The 23,546-nt window shown below is 35.5% G+C and overlaps 1 protein-coding gene across 8 annotated transcripts; it reads right to left on the bottom strand.

Annotated features, from left to right (window-relative positions):
* Positions 1–9,730: 9,730 nt before the first annotated feature.
* On the bottom strand, positions 9,731–12,487 carry LOC141663707 (magnesium transporter MRS2-2-like). 8 transcript variants are annotated; one of them, XM_074469505.1, is made up of 6 exons: positions 11,928–12,478; positions 11,593–11,714; positions 11,397–11,471; positions 10,757–10,832; positions 10,217–10,331; positions 9,731–10,003 (listed from the first exon to the last, which is right to left on the bottom strand). In XM_074469505.1, the coding sequence occupies exons 1-4, from the start codon at positions 12,076–12,078 to the stop codon at positions 10,824–10,826; spliced, it is 357 nt and encodes a 118-aa protein (XP_074325606.1). In that variant the 5' UTR covers positions 12,079–12,478; the 3' UTR covers positions 9,731–10,003; positions 10,217–10,331; positions 10,757–10,823. The 8 variants fall into 8 exon arrangements, 2 of the variants coding, with proteins under 2 accessions (XP_074325606.1, XP_074325613.1); XR_012551610.1 differs by having other exon boundaries at positions 10,757–11,502; positions 11,593–11,694; positions 11,928–12,333; XR_012551612.1 differs by having other exon boundaries at positions 10,757–11,471; positions 11,593–11,694; positions 11,928–12,328.
* Positions 12,488–23,546: the final 11,059 nt, after the last annotated feature.

The raw sequence follows: 23,546 nt of genomic DNA, 5'->3' as shown, positions 1-23,546 counted from the left end.
ATGAATCTCTTGAACCCTTATACATTAGTATGGTTAATAAGGTTTAAGCTTGTATGATTTGAATTAGTAAATAAGAAGTTTGTTCCATATTTGTTAGTTTTTTGATTGATTTGTATAAATTATGGTTAACGAATCTTTGGTTATAATTAATGGATATTGATTGTGGTTGAATGAGTTAAAAATCTTGAGAATGTGGACTGATATAGTGTTGTATAGATGAAATATTGATGGATTTTTGATGGTTGATGAATTGGTGAGGTTTTGACATAGTGAAAAATTTGGAAAACTTGTAAACATAGCCGTTGTAATGCCCGTTCGCATATAGACTGTTTGTACTTAGAATAAGGATCAGAACACTCACTGCTTAAACTGTAAATTTGCCATGTTTAGCTAGATCGTGTCGTAAGCTTCGTTTTGGTATTTGATTCGCTTAGATCCGATATACGGTTTAGAAGAAACGACCGTTTTAAGTAACGGCGTTTCGCGAGCGAACCATTACACCTCACTTTACTTTGAAACCTTGTTTAAGGCCCTTAAAAGACTAATTAATTAAAACACGAGAAAATTATGTCAAGTGAATAAGGTAGTTAGTAAAGTTCTCCCAAAAGATTTGCCTTAAAATTCATAACGGTTAATTTATTAAAATTAGTGGAGCTGAGGGTATGTGAGCGATTAACGCAAATCGTTAAGCGTATAAGCGACCGTAAGCGACCATTAGGGTATGAGTGAGTTTTGACTAGTTTATTAAGCGACCGTGGTCTAATTTCAGCTTATGTTATTGTTCATAGGTTACTGGACCCACTCTAAGCTTAAGTCTACCCCGAAACACTCAGGAAAATTTTCTACCCGTTATACTATTGTTGTGATGTAAATATATTGATGCATTATCTTGAGATAAGTGCATGGTTGTTATTAGAAAATCTTGCGATATATTGGAGCATGTTGATATGGTATATATATGCATGTTATGAAATCTTGATATTTTATTATCAATTCAAATGCTTATAAACTGCATAATATCTATGCTAGAGATAAGCAGTAGTTGCGTATACCCTTAGTATAGGGGACCCAAAGGTGAATATTTTTCTAAACCGGGAGTCGATGTTCCCGAGTATAATATATGTATATATTATATAGTTTTCTATAACTATTAATCGAATAAGGTATATTCGATGATTTTGAATAATAATCAAACTTATTTTCGATTATTCAAATAAAGATCGTACTTTCGTATAAGTATATCCTTTGTTATTTATTATTCGTTTCAAGTATGAGTTTTAAAAATTCTACTTCAATTATTTTTATAAAGATGATCCTTTATGGGAATATTATTTAAATAATAATATTCAGATCTTTTCTAACATATCGGGACTGATTTATTTTTTAAATCATCATTACTCCAAATATTCTTAAAAATGTTTTCGAGTCTTCAAAATGATTTTAAAAGTTAGAGCGGATCCAAAAACTCATTTTCAAATTTAAGATCTTCCTTTCGTAGGGGATTTAAATACTCGCTTAAAATCTAAGGGATCCGGCTCCGTGGTGTATTTTTGGCGCAACGAAGTTGCTAATATGATGAAAAAGTTTGATTACTTGCCCAATATTCGGGAAGTAAGCCCAATCAAAATACGTCGGCATAGGCGCCATGGGCTCAGTGAGAGTCCATCAAAGTGTAAGTGGCTCAGTGGGAGTCCAACAAAGCATAAGTGGCTGAGTGGCAGTCCAGCATAAGGTCCTAATGAGGTCAGGGTGATGATCAATGGGGAATTCATCCCTCTACTAGTAGAAAAGGTGACTTATTTGGTATTTTTGCCTGATCAGCAAGATATCAGGTTTATGCCAAGGTTTTCTTCTTGCCAAATTTATTGGATATTGCAACTCTGTTTATAATTTTCATAAAAGAGATTTTCAAGGAGTGTATGATATATATATATATAGGTGTATATATATATCGGGACTTAATGAAGTATCTCGTAACTTCATTTCTTTCAAATGATATTTCAAAGGTTGAATCTATTCAAGTCTTATCTATGTGATGAACTTTTGAAACTGATTCTACCTTGAACAGTGGTAGTTCAAGTAGTATTCGAAAAAGATATAAGGTATATTGGAGTATCTTGTAACTTCATCTTTTCAACTTATATCTAGTTAATGATTATCTTATGTATGACAAAGATTTTCAGAAAAACGTTGAGATAAGGTTAGATATATGAGATCACCTTACAACGATAATTTTATACAGTTATAAAATGGATCTCTGTGTATATTATGCATGGCAGAGGATTTCAAAGATTTTGAAAAGTATATATACATATATACTGATTATTTTGCGACTTCATCGCGTTAAGATATCAAACTTGGTTCATTTCTTCTTTACCAAGATTTTTATGAGTACTATGAGAAGGCTCATATATTGTTAATCACTATACATATTATTTTGGTGGGCTTGTTGCTCACCCTTGCTTTATTCTTTTATCACACAACAATAGCTAGACAAGATAACATGACCAAGCTCCCAATTCGTGAGGGGATAAAAAACGTTCCGCAGTATCCTGTAGGCGTTGATGCCGCTATAGCTGAGGTAAGAACTACCAATAGGCTAGGTTTTCAATTTGATGTACCAGACTTGTGTATATTTATGAATTGTAATAATGGAAAAGAATATGTAAATTTATTCAGAAACCCCTTTTCAGGTGTAATGGCTTATAATTGTGGAATACAATGACTTGTGTTATTTTTGGTATTCATCTATCAGACTATAATCTATTGTGTGTGTGTATATTATGGGGTCACAATACGCAACAGTTGGTTGTTTATTATGATTAAGTATTATTAATGGAAATGGAACTCGTGACAACCCAGATCCCTGACTCCGGATTTGGGGGTGTTACATTCGATCAGGAACCCATCCAGGCTTTGTAAAACTAGCCCAGCTCCGCTTGGATTTGTTTTTGGTGCTCCATCAAAATAAAGAACCTAATATTCCTTTTCTTTAACTCCCTTTTCTTTGTCTCCTTTTCTATCTTCTGTGTCTTGATGTATGGTACCTTCCTGCCCCCCAACTTTTTGGTTGGGTATGGTACATTCCAACGAAGTTAGCCAATGCCTGGGATTTTATTGCCATTTGTGTCTTGTACTTGATGTCAAATTCTCCCAATTCTATTACCCATTTAATCAGCCTCCCACTAGCTTTAGGACTATGAATAATATTTCTCAAAGGCTGATTTGTTAGCACTTCAATTTTATGAGCCTAGAAGTAAGGACGCAACTTTCTTGAAGCCGTCACCAAGGCTAAAGCAAACTTCTCGATAGTTGAATAATTCAGCTCAGCTCCATGCAGAATTTTACTAACATAGTATATGGGTTTCTGGACTTTAAGCTCCTCCTTAACCAATACAGTGCTCAAGGCATTTTCTGAAACGGCCAAGTATAAGTACAAGATTTCATTCAGAGCTGGCTTGGCCAACAACGGGGCTTGAACCATATATTTTTTCAATCCTTCAAGTGCCTCCTAGCTTTCCTCGGTCCATATGAAATCTTTAACCTTCTTTAGGGATTTAAAGAATGGTAAGCACTTGTCCCCGGACTTGGAGATGAAACGTCCCAGAGCTGCAACTCTTCTAGTGAGTTTCTGAACGTCCTTTATGGAATATGGTGGTTCCATATCCAGGATAGCCTTTATTTTATCAGGATTGGCCTCAATTCCCCTCTTGGAGACCATCAGACCTAAAAACTTTCCAGATCCCACTTTGAAAGCACAGTTTGCAGGATTTAGCATCATTTTGTGATATCTCAACACCTCAAAAGCTTCCCTCAAATGGGTTATGTGATCAACCCTTAACAAACTCTTGCCTAACATATTATCAACATAAACTTCCATAGTCTTTCCAATAAGGTCCTTGAAAATCTTATTTACCAACCTTTGATAGGTTGCTCCTGCATTCTTGAGACCAAATGTCATAACAAGGTAACAAAAACACCAAAGTCAGTAATGAATAATACCTTTGGGATGTCATCTTTATGCATCTTGATCTGATTGTATCCACTGAATCCATCCATGAAGCTCAACATCTCATGACAAGCAGTAGCATCTATCAATATATCTATCCTTGGCAATGGGAAACAGTCCTTTGGGAATGTGTCATTCAGATCGGTGAAATCCACGCACGTTCTCCATTTTCCATTAGCCTTCTTTACCATCATAGGGTTTGCTAACCATTCTGGAAACTATATCTCCTCAATGAAACCAGCCTCTAAGAGCTTCTCTACTTCTTGCTTAATAGCTTCCTGCCTCTTCGGAGCAAAGCTTCTTTTCTTTTGCTTCACAGTCTTACGAGTTGGGTCTACGTTTAATCTGTGAGTGATCAACTCCGGGTCTATGTCGGGCATGTCAGCTGCTGACCATGCGAATACATTGCTATTTCTTGTAAGAATTTTACCAGCTTTCCTCTGAGTGGCTCCTCCAGTATCGCTCCAATGAAAGTTACTTTCTCAGGGTCCACGGGAGTCAAAGGAATCAGAACCAAGTCTTATACTGGCTTCCCTCTTTTTTCGTTATTCTCACGGATATCCGGATCTTTAATAGGAAGAACTTGCCCCCAGCTCCATCAGCCCTAAGAGAGGCCACATAACAACTCCTTGCCATCTTCTAATCTCCTCTTTCCTCTCCAATCCCGTCCCGGGTGAGGAACTTCATCATTGAATGGTAAGAAGAGGGGACTGCCTTAAAAGCATGTATTCCCGTTCTTCCCATGATTGCATTATAAGTTGATTCGTCCTTTATCACTACAAAGTCTAACATCTATGTTGCTTTTCGGAGATGGCTAAGTAAAGGACCAGATTCTCTCCTGCCTTTGGATTGGACAACATCGGGGGACTGCTGAGATGCTTCTTTATATTCTGAAAAGCTTCCTCACAGATTTTTGGCCACTCAAAATTCTTCCTCACCCCTTTAATTGCTTTGAAGAACTCTTGGCATTTGTCTGAGGACTTTGAGATGAAGCGGTTTAGGACAACCACTCACCACGTTAAGCTTTGGACATCCTTCACCCATCGCGGGGATCTCATCTCGAGTAGGGCTCGTATCTTGGCAGAGTTGGCCTCAAGGCCCCTATGGTTGATGTAACGACCGAGAAATTACGCTTGTATTATATCATAATAAAGATAAATTATGTGTATTATTATGTGATTAACTGTGTTGAGCCGTTAAACCCTAACTACTATGTGTTACGTGTTGTCTGTTTTGATCCAAACGTGTTTTGGATATTTATTGAGTGTTTTATCGTAAGTTATATATTTTATTTCAAAACCCGTATAGCTCAAACAGTGTTTTAAATACCCGTATTTCAAACAAAATCATTGGCCCTATTTTGCCAAAAACAACCTATACCATATCGCTATTCTGAACCCCTAGACGTTTTACAAATTTACCTTTTTCGCGATAAACGACTTTTCCGGACCCCTTCGGGTACCAAAAACCCCACAAAAATCATATTTTTATTTTTATTTGATCATGAAATTATCATACATCATTTTTCTTTGCATTTTTTTAATATTCATAATTTTTGGGAATTTTTGGCATTAATTTTGTATTTATTGGATATTTAAAAATTCATTATTAATACCAAAAAATTATAAAAATTGGGGCCAAATATTTTTATTAGGAGTGTAATTAGCCCCTTAATTTTATTTAGGGGTATTATTTTCCATAATATAAATAGCCTAATTTTTATTAATTAATTAGTTAATTAGTCATAAAAATTCAGAAAATCAAGAACTAGGGTTTGTTGGTGAAGAACAGGGCAGAGAATCAAACCGGATTTTGAAGGTGATTCCGGCATCCAAATCAGTCATGTGAGTAACCGTTTCGAAGCTTGTTGATTGTAGTTTCTGATTATACAATCGTTTTTACTGTTGGATATCTCGATTTTAATTTTGTAATTTTCGAATTTATACTCAAATTAGGGGTTCTTATTTGATTGATTGTTAGATGTTTTGATTGCCATGAGAGTGTAGATCGTCGAATAAGGAGTCGAACGGCACCAGTTTTGTGCCATTTGGGTTCTGTTTTCGCATCGCCGGAAACGGCGCCGCCACCGTGGCGTTTCTTAGTTTTCCGGTTGCAATCATGGCGAAGGACGATGGGGACGCTAGGCTGAGTCCGTGTTGCTGCAGGCTCGAAGCTGGAGAAGAAGGAATCGAGTTTTATTATTGTTGATTCGCCGGGAAGACGCCGCTGGCGTTGGGTTCCGTTCAGGCCATCGCCTGTTCTTCCCGACCCGACGGGTTCCTGGGTGACCCGATAACCCGGAGTCGACCCGGTTTCCAACCCGGTTTCGACCCGGGGTTTGATCCAAAAACCCTAACCTTTCCCCTGTTTTTGGTGTTTCTGGTTTTTAGTATTTATTTTATTTTTTCTAAAATCAGAAAATCATTTTATTAATTCTAAAAATTAAAAAAATCAGTTTTAAATTTTGAAAAATATTAATTAATTTCTAAATTATTTTATTAATTTATAAATTTGAATTTAATTATTTAATTAATTATTTAATTATTTATCTAGTTATTTATTAGTTACCTAATTAATTAATAATTAGGTAATTAATTAATTAAAAAGGATTAAATAATATGATTAATAACTCGATAATTAGTTGAATATTACGAGTAACTCGTATCTATATGAGTAGTGATTCGATAATTAGAATTATTATTCGAGCGATAATTTATTCGAAGAATATCATAATAATTATCGTATCAAATAATTAAATACAGATAATTAATGGATTAATTAATTGTATAGGTATAGTAATAATAATAACAGTTCGATAGTTATTCAAAAATCGCGAGTAACTCGTATTTATATGAGTAGTTAATCGTTGAGTTAGGTTATGATTCGAATAATAAGTATTTATTCGATAAATAGCGTATCAGTTAATTGTATCGATTGTTTATTTATAAATAATCGATCTAATCGAGTAAGTAATAATAATTTGTAAATAATTGTAATAATTTGTAATTAATCCTAATAATTAGGGATTATTTATTTTAAAATACAATAATTATTTAAAAATATAATTAAGGATTATTTAATTATATTTAATTATTTATAATTAATTATTAATTAATTAAATCTTGTTTAATTCATAATAATTAAACCGTTAGTCCGATTTGAGCGAAACGAAGACCCCTAGGCTCAGAAAAATGAAACGAATCCAATAAAAATAATTGTAAGTTATAATTTCTTCCAGAAGAGAGTGGTCTTGTGTTAGTTAATGGTTTATAGACCCTAATAGGGGTATAATCGAGTCAAATAAATCCCGAAAAATTGCAATAAAATCAGATAGGGCTAGTTAATACAGATATGAGTAGTATCGATTCCAAAAATATTTATAAGTCCAAAAATCAATTATGTGCTTTATGTGCTATGTGCTTTACGTGGTTATGTGAACCTTACGTGCTATATAATTATATGTGTATATATGCGAGTCAGATAGAAACGCATGGGTAGATTGATAGGGTTGCGTAGTATCAATTCGAGATACACGTATATAGTAAGTTATCTAAACGACTATCTTTCTATGATTGGTTCAGTGTCAGCAAGGCTGATCAGGCTAGGGACAGAAGGCGGTGAGTTGAACCAGGTTAAGTACGCGCAAGACAAGTTTTCCCCTATTCTAAATTCAGAATAGTGAATTATATCTCATTTTCCCATATCAGTTATCTTTGATAATTCTTGTTCATATACACTGTTACACAATTATTGAATCTTGTTTCTATTTCATTTCGATTCTTGATTTCTCCCAATTTATTGAATCCTTTATTCATATTCCTATACTTTTACCCTTGTTACATATACTCGGATATATCCTGATATTGGGATACATCTAAAGTATTCCGATTGTTCCGGATGCTCAGCTTGGGACTGGATGGTTACGATACGGGCTGGGTTTTACCCAGACTTTTAATTAATAGGCCATAGTTGCCTGAGTACTCCTTATGTTGGTTGGGTCTATGCAGTTGGGTATAGATCCGCACTGTATCCTGACTGATCAGTAGGTTATAGTGCATATGTTGGTTCTTGTTTCCAGTCTTGTTCATTTGGCACTCGCCAGTGTTGGAAAATTATTATTCTATACAGATTCAGATGGTTGTTCAAACCAGCAGCTTATTGGTTCACTTATTCTTCTCTCTTTATACTATATATATTGTTGCAGGCTTGTTGAGCAATTTTGGCTCATCCCTTTTTATTGTTATTCCTATTGTTTTAAGGCTTCCCTTACAATCCCTGCCTCCATCAGTTTATCCACTTCTTCTTTGAGGGCCTCTAACCTTTCTCCACTACGGTCGTCTCTTTTGCCTGACCCCTTTATTTTTTGGATCTCAGTTGAGCCTGTGGCAAATGACGTTCGGGTCAATCCCCACCATATTAGAGTGTGACCATGCAAATACATCAAAATTTCTCCTCAAGAGTTAGGCTAGGTCTTCTCTCAGGCCAGGGCTTAAGTTAGAGCCTATTTTGAGTATCTTGGAGGGATCATTCGGGTCTGCCAAGATTGGGATTATGTCCTCTACGGCCCCAGCCCGCTCAATCATTGGGGGCATTCATGGGTCTAGGTCTGCCCGAGCCTCACCAGTTTTTCCCACTTCCGCAATTGTCAATCCTCCTTTCTCCTTGAGCTCGGGCTGGTGAGCTCGAACCGGATTTACCAAATGTTCAGAAGTCATGGTGACCTTGCGGGTGATTCTGTTGGGCAGATCTATGGTTGCTGTTGTTTCTTCGCGTGCCCACTTCCCTTTCTTGAGTCTCGCAACGTCTTTTTTCGGACTCTCTTCTTCATCACTTGCCTATTCTACAATCCCCTCCTGTACCAACATGATGGGCTGAGAAGCCTCCATTAGCAGGGCCCCTGAGCGCGGCTCCACTTAAATCCCCCTGTGCTTGAAATAGTATTCTAATAATTCCTTGATTGAGATCATGTTGCAAGTTTCGTGTCCTTCAGGATGTACTCTTTTCCTTCCCTCTGCCTCTTCTATGAAGAAATCACTTTCATCCAGATTGACCGTCTCTTTCGATGCATTTCCCAACTCTGCTGCCGTGAGTGCCTGGTTGTAGCAGACTCTCGATTCGTACTAACATCTCTTCAAGAAGCCTACCCCGTGAGAGTTGGTAATTTCACTGTTATGTGATGGATCAAAGTCACCATCCTCATTACCCTCATAAGGGGCCTGCCCACTATAACATTGTAGGCACAAGGTAGATCTACAACTGTAAACATGATGATCTGGGTAGCAACACACACTACGCCATAGATGGCTTTAACCAACACCAAAAATGTGTTGCTAGAGACCCCTAAAAATGTTGCTATAGGCAAAAATAGGTCTATTGCAACACTTTTTCGGTGTTGGGTCTAAGGCCATCATTATAGGTATCTAACCTTACATCACTGTCAATCTATAACAACACGCCAAAATATGTTGCTATAGATATCAATTGCAATAGAATTTTCAGAGTATAGCAACACAGACTTGGTGTTGCAATAGGTATACTAACTGACAAAAATTGGGCCCCACCAGTGGGTCCCACATCAGTAGTTTTTAAAATATCCATATTTAATAGTTTTTTTTTGTTTTTTTTCTTTAAATTTTTATAAATATACAATTAATTAGACAAATATTTATATCCAAAATATATAACTCAAATTAAATTAATAAATATAAAACTCATGAATCATTACAAAGAGTTGAACAAAATTCTATAAAAAATACATTCTACTATGATTAAGAACTATAACCAATTCTATAAAAATATACGTTAAAATAAATCTAACCAGGCCAGTTGTATGAAACATAAAAAAACATGCTTTATAGAAATCAAAAACAAAAGCATGACTTCTCCATTCACCATCCACTGTGCCAGCACATACACAAAAATATTCCCCATTGCTACCTCAGGTTTGACATGATTTGGATCATCTATATATTCTTTATCATCCCAATTTGCAGGCTGTCAGACATGGATAGTGACTCTGATTAGAACCACAGAAGCATAACTACAGTATAAAGACTAAAGAGCGATGCACAGAGAAAAAAATAGCACAATTAGCTGTTTAGAGTTCATCCGAGTCAGTTAAATATTCAGATATGCTTGATACATACATCTATGAGAAATTAAATTCAGATTAATGTTAGCTGCAATTTGCAGATTCTAGTCTCTAACCTTTTTGGCATTGACAGCTTTAATTTTGTGAGGGGGAAGGAAGTCTCAATCTGTATACATGCTTCCGGAATCTCTCTCTCGCCCATCAATAAGAACACTGTATGATGCATCTGGCCTAAGAATAAATGTAGAGAAATATGTTAATTTGTCTGTCTCGCACTCCAGTTCCTTCTTGATGGGATAATTTTATCCCTGATAATTATATTTTTGTTTTCCCTTGGTACTATGGTTGTTGTAAACATGATGGATGAAAATAAACTGATAGCCTACGAGGATTACTATAGAGCTCATTATGGATAGAATATCACTGGATTTTTTGGGAGATTAAAATAGTTTACAAATAATTTTTTGAACTGGATAGACAAGGGTGGTGGTAGTGGTACAGAGAACATGGCAGTGACAAATTCATTTATTCCCATTTTAGTTTAAAAGTGTTAGAAACTTGAAAGAAAAAAAAATCCATAAAATGTAATTTCTTTTGATTAACATATCAAGATAGTTTAATTAACAAGAAGTGTAGATATAGTATAGATAGCATACCAACAGAAGCATTGCAATATCTGCTCCAGGTGCTTCTTTGAATGTGACAAAAGTAATTCTAGTCATTTCAGTTTTCCTGCAAAATATAGTGCCAAAGTCTTAGGAATAAATTTGGAAAAGACAAGTAATAAGTAAATAAAGAAACAAACCTTTGAAACTCCATAAACTGACTATCACCAGAAAAGAAAAGAAATTAATGATTTTCTTCTTTGTAGCAGATAAAAAGACATCACTGACCTTAAATGTACTTATCTATTTAAAGTCAGAGTAAGGAAGATGTGATACATGTATAAAAATTAGTATATAGAACGTTCAAGTAGCTAACACGGGTAAAGTAATAGAGAAATCAAACTAATTACACACTACATTATAACTATAATTCAGAGCAAGTGAGTACAAACCATGGTTCACATGCAGAAAATCGAGCATTATTTTCACTGATCATACATTCCACATTGGCATTTCCTAAACATTTTCTAAATATTTAGAAGGTTGGCTTATATGGGAGCAAGCACTGCTTGCATTAATGTCCATACTTCCAAATGATCATATTTCCAAATGATCATTGCATTAACAATGCATACATAAAGCATGAAATGATAAGAAGTTTGCTTCATGGGTAAAAGAGAACCCATCATACCTTTACAACCCTGCTGGTCAAGCGTGTCATTGCACTTTTCAGTTTACGTACTCTATCCAGATTACAGCTATTTATCTGAACATTTTGCACATGTGCTTCTTATAATCTATCAAGTAGGTGGGCAACTGGGCATACTTAGTTAGAAACAACTACTTGGAAGTTGGCACCGATAAAAGTATATTGTTACTGCTCTTACCTTTGACTTCAGTTCATCTAATGCAGGGTATGCGGAAACTTCTAATTCTCTTGTTCTAGTATCCAGAAAACTACAAACAGCTTCAAGTGCGACTTCTAGAGCCTGGAACTCAAATGGAAAATCTACCAGGTAAATGTGATCAGTTATCACAAATTAGCACTAACTGGTTAAGTGTGTCCATATGTATTCCAAAAAAGGTCGAATTAATATATATTTTTGGTCTGTAAAGAATTGATGAATCTAATTTGGTTGCTCAACGTCCACAGGAAAAAATTAGTGTTACAAGAGAGCAAAAAATATGACAAGAGTGTTATGCGTGATGTGTGAAGTCATACCATTCTCTTCACTTGTATCTAAATTATTTTCGGGTCCCGAATTTTCTTCATCATCTCCTTGGACTTGAGAATTGAGATTTGCTGAAGATAATCTTTTTTGAAATTCCTCTACAATGGGAACATCATTGTCATCAAGTGGGTCTTGAAGCATTACCTAACCAAAACAGTATAAACACATTAATAAATTAACTATACTAAGCAAAGAAACAATAACTATAACTCCAAATCTCCAATCATCCAAATGATAATATGAACTTCATGCAAAATTAGTGGCGTCGTAAAGTTAACTACTTTCGAAGACTTTAAAAAGGTAATATGCATTTCGACTTTGAAGCTCAAGACTGCTCGACCAAAAAGCTTTTACATCATGACTTCATAAATATGTATCGTGCCTATGTGTTGATAGACCAAGAAAACATAACAAGAAAATAAATTATATACTGTGAATATATGAAAAAGAGGATGAAGCAGAGAGAATCTCCATGGAGAGAAGGAGAGAGAGCGTGCTTAATCAGTAAGGAGAGAGAGAGACTCCCCCTCCCTTTGCTAGAGTACTCAGCTAGAGGCTCCCCCTCCCTTTGCTTGATATTGGATAGCGTGGCCACATGAGGTGAGTAATGGAAGATGGACTGAAATTTCATGATGAACAGGTACTCCAATTTCCGTCATGTCCTTATGCTAGTTGGTCCTAACTTGGAGAACCATTGTTGGGCAGTCCCTCGGAGTGACGCTGCGAAGAGTCTACAGCGGGTTGGCTCCGACACCTGATAGACCTCCATCTCAGTATTAAACTATATAAGATATTCCGCCGGGTCGGCTTCGCCATTGAATAGAAGATCAGGGTTGTGCCTGAATACTCGAGTTAAGGGAGATGATCGAATAACAGCCATGAATGGAGAAGGGGCCGTCGAGGTCAGAGGTCTCCATTTCTCCCGCTCCATCTGGTCTCGGATCCTCCTTAGGTCTCCCACTCTAACGACTTCTCTCTCTCTGTCACCATTTGCATTACTCGAGTGGTGGGAGCCCTGAGGTCGCTCATGGCGTCCCCCTCCTCCAGCTCGCACCTGCGACTCCTCTTCCTGATTGACTCTGCGTCTTTATTGTTCCTCCCTCCTGGGTAAGGTGTGCTAACATCTTTATGGAGGAGTCACTGCACGCTTTATTTTAGGGGTTTTCTGATCTTCAGGCTCCTTCTCTTCTCTTTTTTTTACAATTTTCTAACTTGAGCCTGAGATCATACTCACTTAGCTTCTTGCCCATGCGGTCTAGCACACTAGTCGACCTCGCCTCAGATGAAGCTGGACTTTGCCTCGATATCTTAGAGATCTGGCTACCCAGCTCGACCCGATCCTGGGATATCTCCTCCCATTCTAATAATGCCTCTTTCTTCTACTTGGTCTCATTTTCCGTGTCATCAAATTTATGGATCAGCCTTTTTTGAGGACCCTTGCCCTTCCTGCTACGCTGAGAGACCTTGAGGCAGCGTGCCTTACGTTTGGCATTCCGGACTGAGCTTTTCTCTAGCCTGAAGATCCTGACATTGATATCGTTCATCTAATCGGCTAGCCCCTCGAGATACGTCATGACCTCCTTCCCGTCCACAGTTGCGGTCGATGGCGGTGGTGCCTGATTCTACGGAGGTGTGTGCTCGACCCCATTTTGGTCCTTTTTCTTGCCCCCGCTTCCTGGTGTCACCACTAATTTGCTCTATTTGGTCGTCTTTTCTCCCTAAAATGAAATAGACCCCTCCTTCTAGCGCCAAATGTTATAGAGATAATTTCGTATAACAGTGTTGTGGAGGTTGATGGCCAGAACAAGGATCAAGGATGGTGTTTGAAGGCGGAGGAAGGTTGTCTATGATGGTGGCTGAGCTTATATGTTGACTCCTCAAGAAAGAATAGGGTTTTTGTTATTATTTATCAAGTGTCGACTCATGTCTCATACAAGTGCCTACGTACCCTATTTATAGGGATTAAGCCTCACGTAGTTCTTGGGGAACAAATCACATAGGTTAGGGTTAGGGTTCTTCGACCCGTGTAGCCCAAGACCATGATAAAGTCAGGCCTTCAGCCAATTAGTCACGTAAACCTCGACCGGCTCCACACGCTTCCTATAATCTCGCGGTATCTCCGTATTTCTTTCGTGATTGCAGGAATACTCCGTGTTAGCCTCAAAATTTATGAGCAATTCAGTCATCTATGAGTCACTTTCTATGTTATACACAAAGTCCTCTATCACAGGCCGACCTGGTTGCTTCGGCCCGTACCGCCTTTTCTCTAAATTAATTAATAAGATGTCTACTTCATTTTCCACAAGATGTGGGCTCATGGGCCCGGCTCGCATATGAGCACATGAGCTCAGCCCGCATAGAGTCACTTGAGCCCAACCCGCATATGATGGGTATGCCACCCATTAATCCTGATTATGAGTTGATGCTAGCCTACGAGCCCAACTCGCATATGGGATCCCAGCTCGCATGTGGGGGCCCAGCGCAATGGGAGCCCAACTCGTATGTGGAAGCCCATCTCATGTACCAACTCATTAGCCCAAGTCACACATGAGAGCTCAGCCTGCATGTGATGGCCCAATTCTTCAATGCACCTATAGGGACCTGTTTAGGGCCCATGACCGAAAGCGGGCATAACACATATATCTTACAAAATTATTTTACATACAATATTTACAGAAAATAGATAAAAATTTAAATTTCATAAGACTTGACCACACTTAAGTCTTTATGACTTATTAACTTAAGACTCGACTAGTAAAAAATTAATATTTAAATATATATTTAATTTATCTTTATTTTTTATTATTAATTTTAAAATACATGAAACACAACATAAAACATACACGAAATGAAGGTACACGAACACGAAACAAAATAAATCCTTAACAGTTCGGGTTTGGGTTACGCATTCATGACACAAAACACGCAAGTACAAGATACGAAAGTACACGAAACGAACGAATTGTCAGCTCAAGTTTCTCCAAAAAATATCGGAGTGGGGTTTGAGCCCCGCAGCCCTTCTGGCGAGATAGTAAGAACTAGATTTTGGATGATAAAAATAGAGAGTGTAGTAAGCTTTGAATGTGGATGATAAAGAAAGAGAGTGGAGTAGGCTTTGAATGTGTATGAGAGTGTAAAGAAGTGTAACCCCTAAACCACTTTTCCTTTTTTTTTTGATAAATATGACTTATAGCCTTAAAAATGAAAATTCGTTTTAAGAAATTTTTAGATGAGCGAGGGTCGAACCCATGACCTCGGATGACAGAGAATAAACTCTTAACTGCTAAATCTCTTTTCCTTAAACTTTTTATATTCCAAAGATTAGGGTCTAGAGGGATGTAGCTTGAATCAGGATCGAACAAGAGCAAGTAAGGAGGACCCCTGACGCTTGTGGATGCTCTACACGTGTCAAGGTGAACATTATGGAGGAGTGTGCCAAGGATGATCTAACGTATGCTTTAATTGTGTCAATCAATGACATTCATTAGTTGTCTCTATCATGTGGGACCCAGTCATGACTCATGCTCCATGTGCCAGGCCAGACTGGGTGTCCTTGGTTATGGACCGCATGACTAGATTGTTCCTGCACCAGGCCAGATTAAACCAGGACTAAATATGTGTCATACTCACATTTATATATACATATATATATATATGTTATCCACTAACAATCAACTTAGATTAATTTATAGAAAAGGGGAGGTTGAATACAAATTAAAATTTCATAATAATCTGTACTTGGGAGATAAAATCCGAATACAGATATTCAAAATTTTTAGGTGGTTTGTTTTTCGACTTGTCACATGAGATTTTTATTAAAAAAATCTGTTACAATTGCAAAGTAATCTCACAGCTGCGATTTATAGTGTTCACTCAAAGAAAGATCTCTCTCTCTCTCTAGCGCTCTAAAAAATATAGACCCTATTCCTTAAGTGAAAGATTAATTTTTACTTGATTTATAAATCATCAAGTTACAATGCCTACTAGAAAATACGTGACACAGTCTTCGAGGTCTAGCAAGATTTCTTCTTCATTCTCTTTCCCGCGAGGTTCTTCACTTTCATGAAGATTTAATAAACTAGAGGGGATTTGTATGTATCTTCCACTAAAATAACATTCACAAATCCTCCTCCCCTTTGAAAGAGACCACCACATTTGTGGATTTCCTATCATTGATAAATCAAGATAGTTTGACTTATTATCTCAAAATTTCAAGGAAATGAATTAGGCAAAAGTTGTGAGGGTTGTTGTCCAGTCAGGCTGAATCTCTATTTGAATTGGAGTAAATTTAAATGATTTCCCCTTATAAATACCATTCTCAAACCATGTAGTCATTACAGGCCTACTTGCACCTAAAGTGTTTTAAATCTCCAAGGGCTTCACTAAAGAGTGATGAAACCTTGGTATTGAATTGGCATCATCAAGGTCTACCTCAACATGTAGCCTCTAACCAAAACTGAATGAGGGTTTTGAGTTGAAAAGCACAATGCAAGCAATGAGTTTTATGAAAGCTTGGCTTAGCAATGAACGGAAGTTTATTTCTAATTTTAATGCATTCCACTCAATCAACTTGAGCTTCTTGCTTATTGTTTTGGACATTCAGAGGAGAATTTTAATCAGAACCGAGTTTTGGCAACTTCTTCTGAATAATAGAAGATGTTTCAAATGACGTGCTCTTATTTTTGCATGTAAGTGCTTCACCATTACCTCCATCGGTTTGTGAAGTAATTTCATGAGGAAATAACAGATGTTCAATTTGTTCACTAATGTCTTTCAGGTAGACAATTAGTATTTGCACTCAGGAATTAAGTACCAGCTATTTTGGCATAGAGAGGCTTATTGTTTCATTCAACTCACATGTTCTGTAATCTGGCTAGTGTTTCTTTGTAATTTGATCACTTATGGTTCAAATTGAAATTAGATGGTGATTAATAACTTGTGGGATGCCTTAATGTTACTCTTTTAAAGGAAAGTTATTTACTTCTGATGAGCATAAGTAACATTTAACTGTTCAGCTTTCTTTTGAATGTAGAACTGCTAAGATAAGGACGATTCCGTTTTGGCTGCTATTTATTTGTGACAATGATCAGAGTACAAAACACCAAATGTGTCTGAATTTAATCAGTTAATTTACCATATTAGAGAATAACATATATTAATCTAGAAAAGATTTATCGAGTATTTTAAGCATGCATACTTGACTAATATAGTTATCATTTCTAAGAATTTCTAAAAGGATTTACTGACAGATGCTGAAGAACATGTCGACTCTACCACAACATTATGTACCAAATAGGGTAAACACTGAGATAAACAGGTTTACAAACTAGTTGATGTATGAAGATAGACAAGTTTAATTCCATTTAAGATCATGTTTAAACAAATATCTTGGATATTTATGAATAAATAGAGACACATATAAGAATAAACTAGAATATTCTGAAAATCACACAATAGAAGGAGAATATTCATATTAATATTAAGATTTTTCATTATAAAAGATTAGAAACAATCCGAGAATGAACATAGTCCTAATCTACGAGTCTTCCTTCTCCATCTTTTTCCTTCTTTCCACAAACAGAATGGTTGGCCTGATAATTCTTTCTTGTTCATGCAGTTTCTCCCTTTCTATTGCCAGATGGATCTCATAGTTGAGCACACGATAATGGAGTTCCCTTATCTGGTTTCTACCGAAGGTTTTCCAAACGGTTTCTGGTATTTTGTCACATAATAGACAATACCAAAAACCTTAATAAGAAACTTGGGGTAGTTGATTTGAACAACTAATATATTTTGTGAAAGAAAGAATAAACATTCGCTGAGAAAGTTATGGAGTTAAGGATGAGGATGTTTAAGATGCTGAATGAAGATATAGTAAAAGACCGATCATTTGAAATGATGAGAAAGATAGTGAAGAGTCGCCTAGATATAGAGTGAAAATAACTTAATTAATTAAAAGAAAATAGATTAATTAATTTTGTCCATAATTAGGAGACATAGAGAAATAATAACTATGCTAGTGCACATAAATTAAGTTTAATCATATCATGCAAGCACATTTATCTAGTCATACACTCCTAATCTCATCATTACAACATAGAATGATGCATAACCATAAAATAAAACTTATATGAATATAATATTTTAGGATCTTGATTAGCCAATCTCAGAGAGGTCTTCTTTAACATGTTATTTCCACTTTTCTTCTTTTTCTTTGTTCAGCTGTCATTCCTGGGTCATTTTCTTAATCTTTTCATCCAAACCATTCGTTAATGAATTATATTATAAAATATAAATAATACCCTCTTCTTATTATCAGGTTGATAAGCATCACAAAGACCATCATTGGATAATTCCAATTATGGTATTCCTCCAACTAGGTTCTTCTTGATCAAATTGCTCATTTTTGAAAGATTTAAGTGAGACAGCTCCTTGTGTGTCAGCCATTTTTCATCCTTATTTGTCTTTCCAAGCAGACAAATTATTGATTTAGCATCGGTTGGGTTGAAATATGCTACATACACATTTTCTTTTCCAAGATAAAAGAACCTTATCGTCACACTTGTTGATGACAACACATGTTTCTTTATCAAAAATGGCCTTAGAGCCAGTGTCACATAGTTGGTGACACTTAGCAAGTTGTGCTTGAGTCCCTCAACCAGTACTACTTTATCAATGATGTGACATTTCCAACTGAATTCAAGCCATATCCCATAGTTTTCCCTTTGATGTCATCTCCAAAGATAATACTTGAGCTAGCTTTCTCTTCAAACTTAGTGAGCAGGGATGAATTACTAGTCATGTGACATGAATAACAAATATATACATACCAAACATTTATTCTTTTCCCGCACACAACAAAACTAATTTAATTTTATTTTGGTACCCAAGTTTTCTTGGGTCCTATCTTGTTATCTGCCCTCTTTCCTTGGTGACCATCTGTTGCCTTAGGTCTAGTAGAATTCAGGTCCACTTTTACTCTAGGTGTTGGTCTTTGAGCAAATATGTTAGTGTTTAAGTCAGATGTAGAAGTTTGAGAGTGCATCTTATTGTATGGAGATGTAGACATGCTGTTTATTCCAAGGCATACTAAATACATAAAATAAGGATCATAAGAGATTGACATGTTACTAGTGTTCTGACTAAGCACTCTTGGAATACTAGGCATATAATACATAGGCATAGAACGAACATACATGACATGCATGGAAATAGTTTTACAAGTAGTAGATAAGTGATTAACACTATCACACTTGACACAAGTTTTTCTTGGAGCATATTTGTCAAGAGTGTAATTGTTATGCTTGTTAATCCCTACTTTGCCATTAATGTTGTTCTTCCTCTTGTTCCCCGTCTTGGGATCCAATTTACATCTCTTTTGATTTTTCTTCTTTCTCTCTTTACAGAGTTCTTGCTCACTGGTTCATCATCTTCATCTAACATGTCCATTTTGCAAGTACTGATACTTTCTTTCAACTAATACTTTTCATCCCTTGATTTCTCTTCCTTCAATAGACAATTATTATTTGCTGAAGAAAAATATCAGTAGAATCATCTTGTTCAAGTTTCTTTTTCTCCCTTTTCGAAGCATCTTCACAGAAAGATTCAACACCTTCAATTTGGTAATTACTTCTTGTTCAAGATTTATTTGCCTTTTCAAAACTTTTTCTCTATTTAATATCCTCAGCTAATGATCTTTGGCAGCTAGGAAATCTTTCTTATCATTCTCATAATTAAGCAACTAAATCTCTAGTAAGTTATTTCTCTTAAATAACAAGGAATTAGCATTTTTAATACTAGTATTTTCCTTCTTAAGAGATTTCAGCGTGACATGCAAGTTGTACAATTTAGAAGACTTATCATGAATAGGTTCTTGACATTCACCCCTACTTAACTGAGAGAAATCGGTTGTGATTACCTGACTGCTTCCTGTAGTTATCTCTAAATCATCATATTTTTCCATGAGAGACATATTACGAATTTTTTTATTTATTTTTGGAATCAGGGCTTCTACCTCCTTCTTCATCATGGTTGATTGCATTAATTTCAAGATCTTTAAATGTTCTGTTTGTTGAAGGATTGCTCTGATACCAATTGTTATCCATAAAAAATCAACTTAGATTTATTTAAAAAAGAGGGAGGGGTTGAATACAAATTTGATTTTTCACAATAATCTGTACTTGGGAGATACTGAACACATATATTTAAAATTTTTAGGTGGTTTGTTTATCAACTTGACATCTGAGGTAACTTGACATCTGAGGTTTTTTATTAAAGAAATAATCTATTACGATAACAAAGTGATCTCACAGCTGCGGTTTAAAGTGTTTCACTCAGAGGAAAATCATCTCTCTCTTTCTCTCTCTCTAGATCTCTGCAAATATAAACCCTATTTCTTAAGTTAAACATATACTTCTACTTGATTTATAAATCACCAAGTTACAATGCTTGCTAGACAATACATGACACAGTCTTCGAGGTCCAACAAGATTGCTTCTTTATTCTCTTTCCCATGAAGCTTGAAAAATGTGGCTAGATTGTATCTTGATATATTTCTTTGAATATTCCTTCAATTCGTCATGCATGAAAATGAATTGTTTCTTCTTTTTCAGAATCCAAGATCACATGCAAAGTTTATCTTGGATTTCATTTTCTTTACTGAGTTTTCTATCAGCCCATGTGCTGTGTCAGACTCAGGACTTGACTAATGTCAAGTCTCTATGACCAGCTATGTGATTTCTTTTAGTCGCAAACATACACTAGATTAGCCGTTGGTGGGTTGAAGTAGTTAGCCATTGATGTTGTACATTCATTTAGAAGTTTATCACTCATTTTCACTTACTCAGAATTATATGGCATCAAGTATTTTCAGTTAGCCACCTTATTCTAAATTATCCATTGATTCAACATGATTTCTGAATGAATAACATCATTTCTATCTATAACGGAGAATCTCATAGAAAAGTGTTACAAAAGCCACATCAATTGATGGTGTTATTCGCTAACAATCAACTTAGGTTAATTAATAGGGGGGGTTGAATACAAATTAAAATTTCCAGTTCAATTCGTATTTGGGGGATAAAATATGAACACAAATGTTTTATATTTTTAGGTGGTTTGTTTTTTGACTTGCCACCTGAGGTTTATTTGAAGAAATAATCTATTATAATTACAGATATAATCTCACAACTGCGGTTTATTGTTTTTCACTTAGAGGAAGATATCTCCCTCTCAAGCTCTTTGAAAATATAAAACTTATTTTTGAAGTAAAACATCTGCTACTACTTGGTTTAATTATTATCAAATTACAATGCTTGCTAAACAATACATAACACGGTCTTCGAGGTCCAGCAAGGTTGCTTCTTCATTCTCTTTCTCGTGACACTTGATAAATGAGACTGAATTATATTCCGATATATTTCTTTGAATATCCCTCCAATTTATCTTGCATGAAAATGGAATATTTCTTCTTCTTTTGCATCCAAGATCACATGCAAAGTTTATCTCGGCTTCTCATTTTCTTTCCTGAGATTCCCATCAACCCATGTGTAGTGTCAGTCCTAGATTTTGACCACTGTCATGTCATTATCAGTAGTGATGAATATATTAAGACTTTGATAGTCACTAGCTACAGAATTCATTAGCCATTGGAAGTCTCTTGCTGTGGCTTTCCCTAGCCATTGATAGTTACATGCTTAGCAATTGATGGGCAGATCTAGATAACCGTTGGTGTTATTTTCTCATGTAGCAGTTGAAGAATCACTTCACTTAATCTGAATTACATGACATCAAATATTTATACTTAATCACCCAATTATATATTATCCATTGAGTCAACATTATTTCTGAATAAGTAACGACATTGCTATCTGTTTACAGAAGTCTCATAGAAAATGTTGCATAAACCCTATCAATTGCTGGGCTACTCCTTCTATGACTATCCTTTATGATGGTTAGTCATAGAAGATTACAAGTTATCTTAACATACTTACGTAATGTGATTTGTTTATCATCAGAATTTAGGCTTTGTTACGTCCCGTAAAAGGGCTGTTTTAAGCAAGAAGGAGGGGGGGTTGAATAGGTTAATTACCAATTTAAAAATTATTATGGCGTTTTAAAATATTTTTCCCATTTTAAATATTTTACCGAGTAATTATGCAGATTATAGATGCGGAAATAAAAGATAAGAAAGAAAATACCACACGTGATATTTATCCTGGTTCGTGATGGCGCAACCTCTAATAAATTCGCTCACCCCTACGTCCAGTCCCCGAGCTCCTGTACCGGACTCGAGTTTTTCCCTTAAAATAACCTTGCTCCTTACGTAGGCGGAGAAGCCTTTACAACCGCACAAATATTTGTCTTGGTACATAACTCCGGGTTACCACCTCAAAATAAATGTGTACTATACAACATATCTTAGACAATAACTCCCCGTTATTTCTTCAAAGTTGATGTGGAACCCTTGTTATAGTCTTTGTCCTTCTAGGCTTTTGTCGGTCTTGAATCTTAGTAGTTGGTCTTGGGTCTTTCCTCTTCCTCATGGTGCAAAGACTACTAACTCTCGGTTAGTACGTCTAGGACTTGGGTCTTAGAATGAGAATCACCTCACTATACTTCACCTCACTGCAAAATAAAGAAGACAATATCCACGAAATAATACCCGTTATATAAAAAGAGTTTGGACTAGTAAAATACTTAACTAGACCGGATGATTTACAAATATTATTAAAAGAATATTAGTGAATACTTTTTATTGATTAATACATTTTAATCAAAGTATATTAATTATGACTCGAAGTAGATAAATTGAAGTGCGGGAGTAATAAATTTTAAGTCCTTTAAGTATGATAACTTAAGGTTTTATAAATGTATACTTTCTTTTGACTAATATAAATGTCAAAGTATACTCGGTATTACTTCGTGTTAGATAATATATATTATTTTTGAAGTAATAAATATATCAAGTCCTTAATGAAGCGTTGTAGCTTTCGGATCTTTGATAAAACAACTTCTCGTTTAATATGGTCATGTGTAGACTTTTATGAATTGAGAGTGTTACACTTATTCTTTAACTATCCGCACTTATAATATATTTGGCCGAGAAAATAAAAGGTGCATAATTTAAATACAATATATCACAAAATATAAGACTAGAGTTAAAATTATATTAGCATAATTTATATGTGTGTATATATATAATACAATATAAGATTTAAGTTTTTCCCACGGAACACTGAAGATGCTAGTAAGGAAAGTCGCTTAATTCTTATACGATTATATATACACTTATATTTACTTAAAAGTTTTGAGATTTTACCACGAAACAATAGAGGTGCTGGTAAGGGAATTCATTTAAATCTTTTAACTAAATATAATATAATAGATATATATATATATAGATATATATAATATAAGCCTTAAGTATTTCCTACGAAACACTAAAGGTGCTAGTAAGGGAAGTCGCTTAAGTCTTGTTAAACAATTATAGCAAATATATCAATATATGGCCAAAATAAATGCGTTTAAATTTAAAGAATAAAATTATAGCTTTTGTGATTTAATTCCCACGAAACACTAAGGTGCTAATAAGGAATTTAAATCAAGCT

The sequence above is a fragment of the Apium graveolens genome, chromosome 1 (assembly GCF_009905375.1).
Source record: "Apium graveolens cultivar Ventura chromosome 1, ASM990537v1, whole genome shotgun sequence".
Classification (NCBI taxonomy): domain Eukaryota; kingdom Viridiplantae; phylum Streptophyta; class Magnoliopsida; order Apiales; family Apiaceae; genus Apium; species Apium graveolens.
The sequence above is the reverse complement of the archived record's forward strand: the minus strand, read 5'-3'. Positions and strand labels throughout refer to the sequence as shown.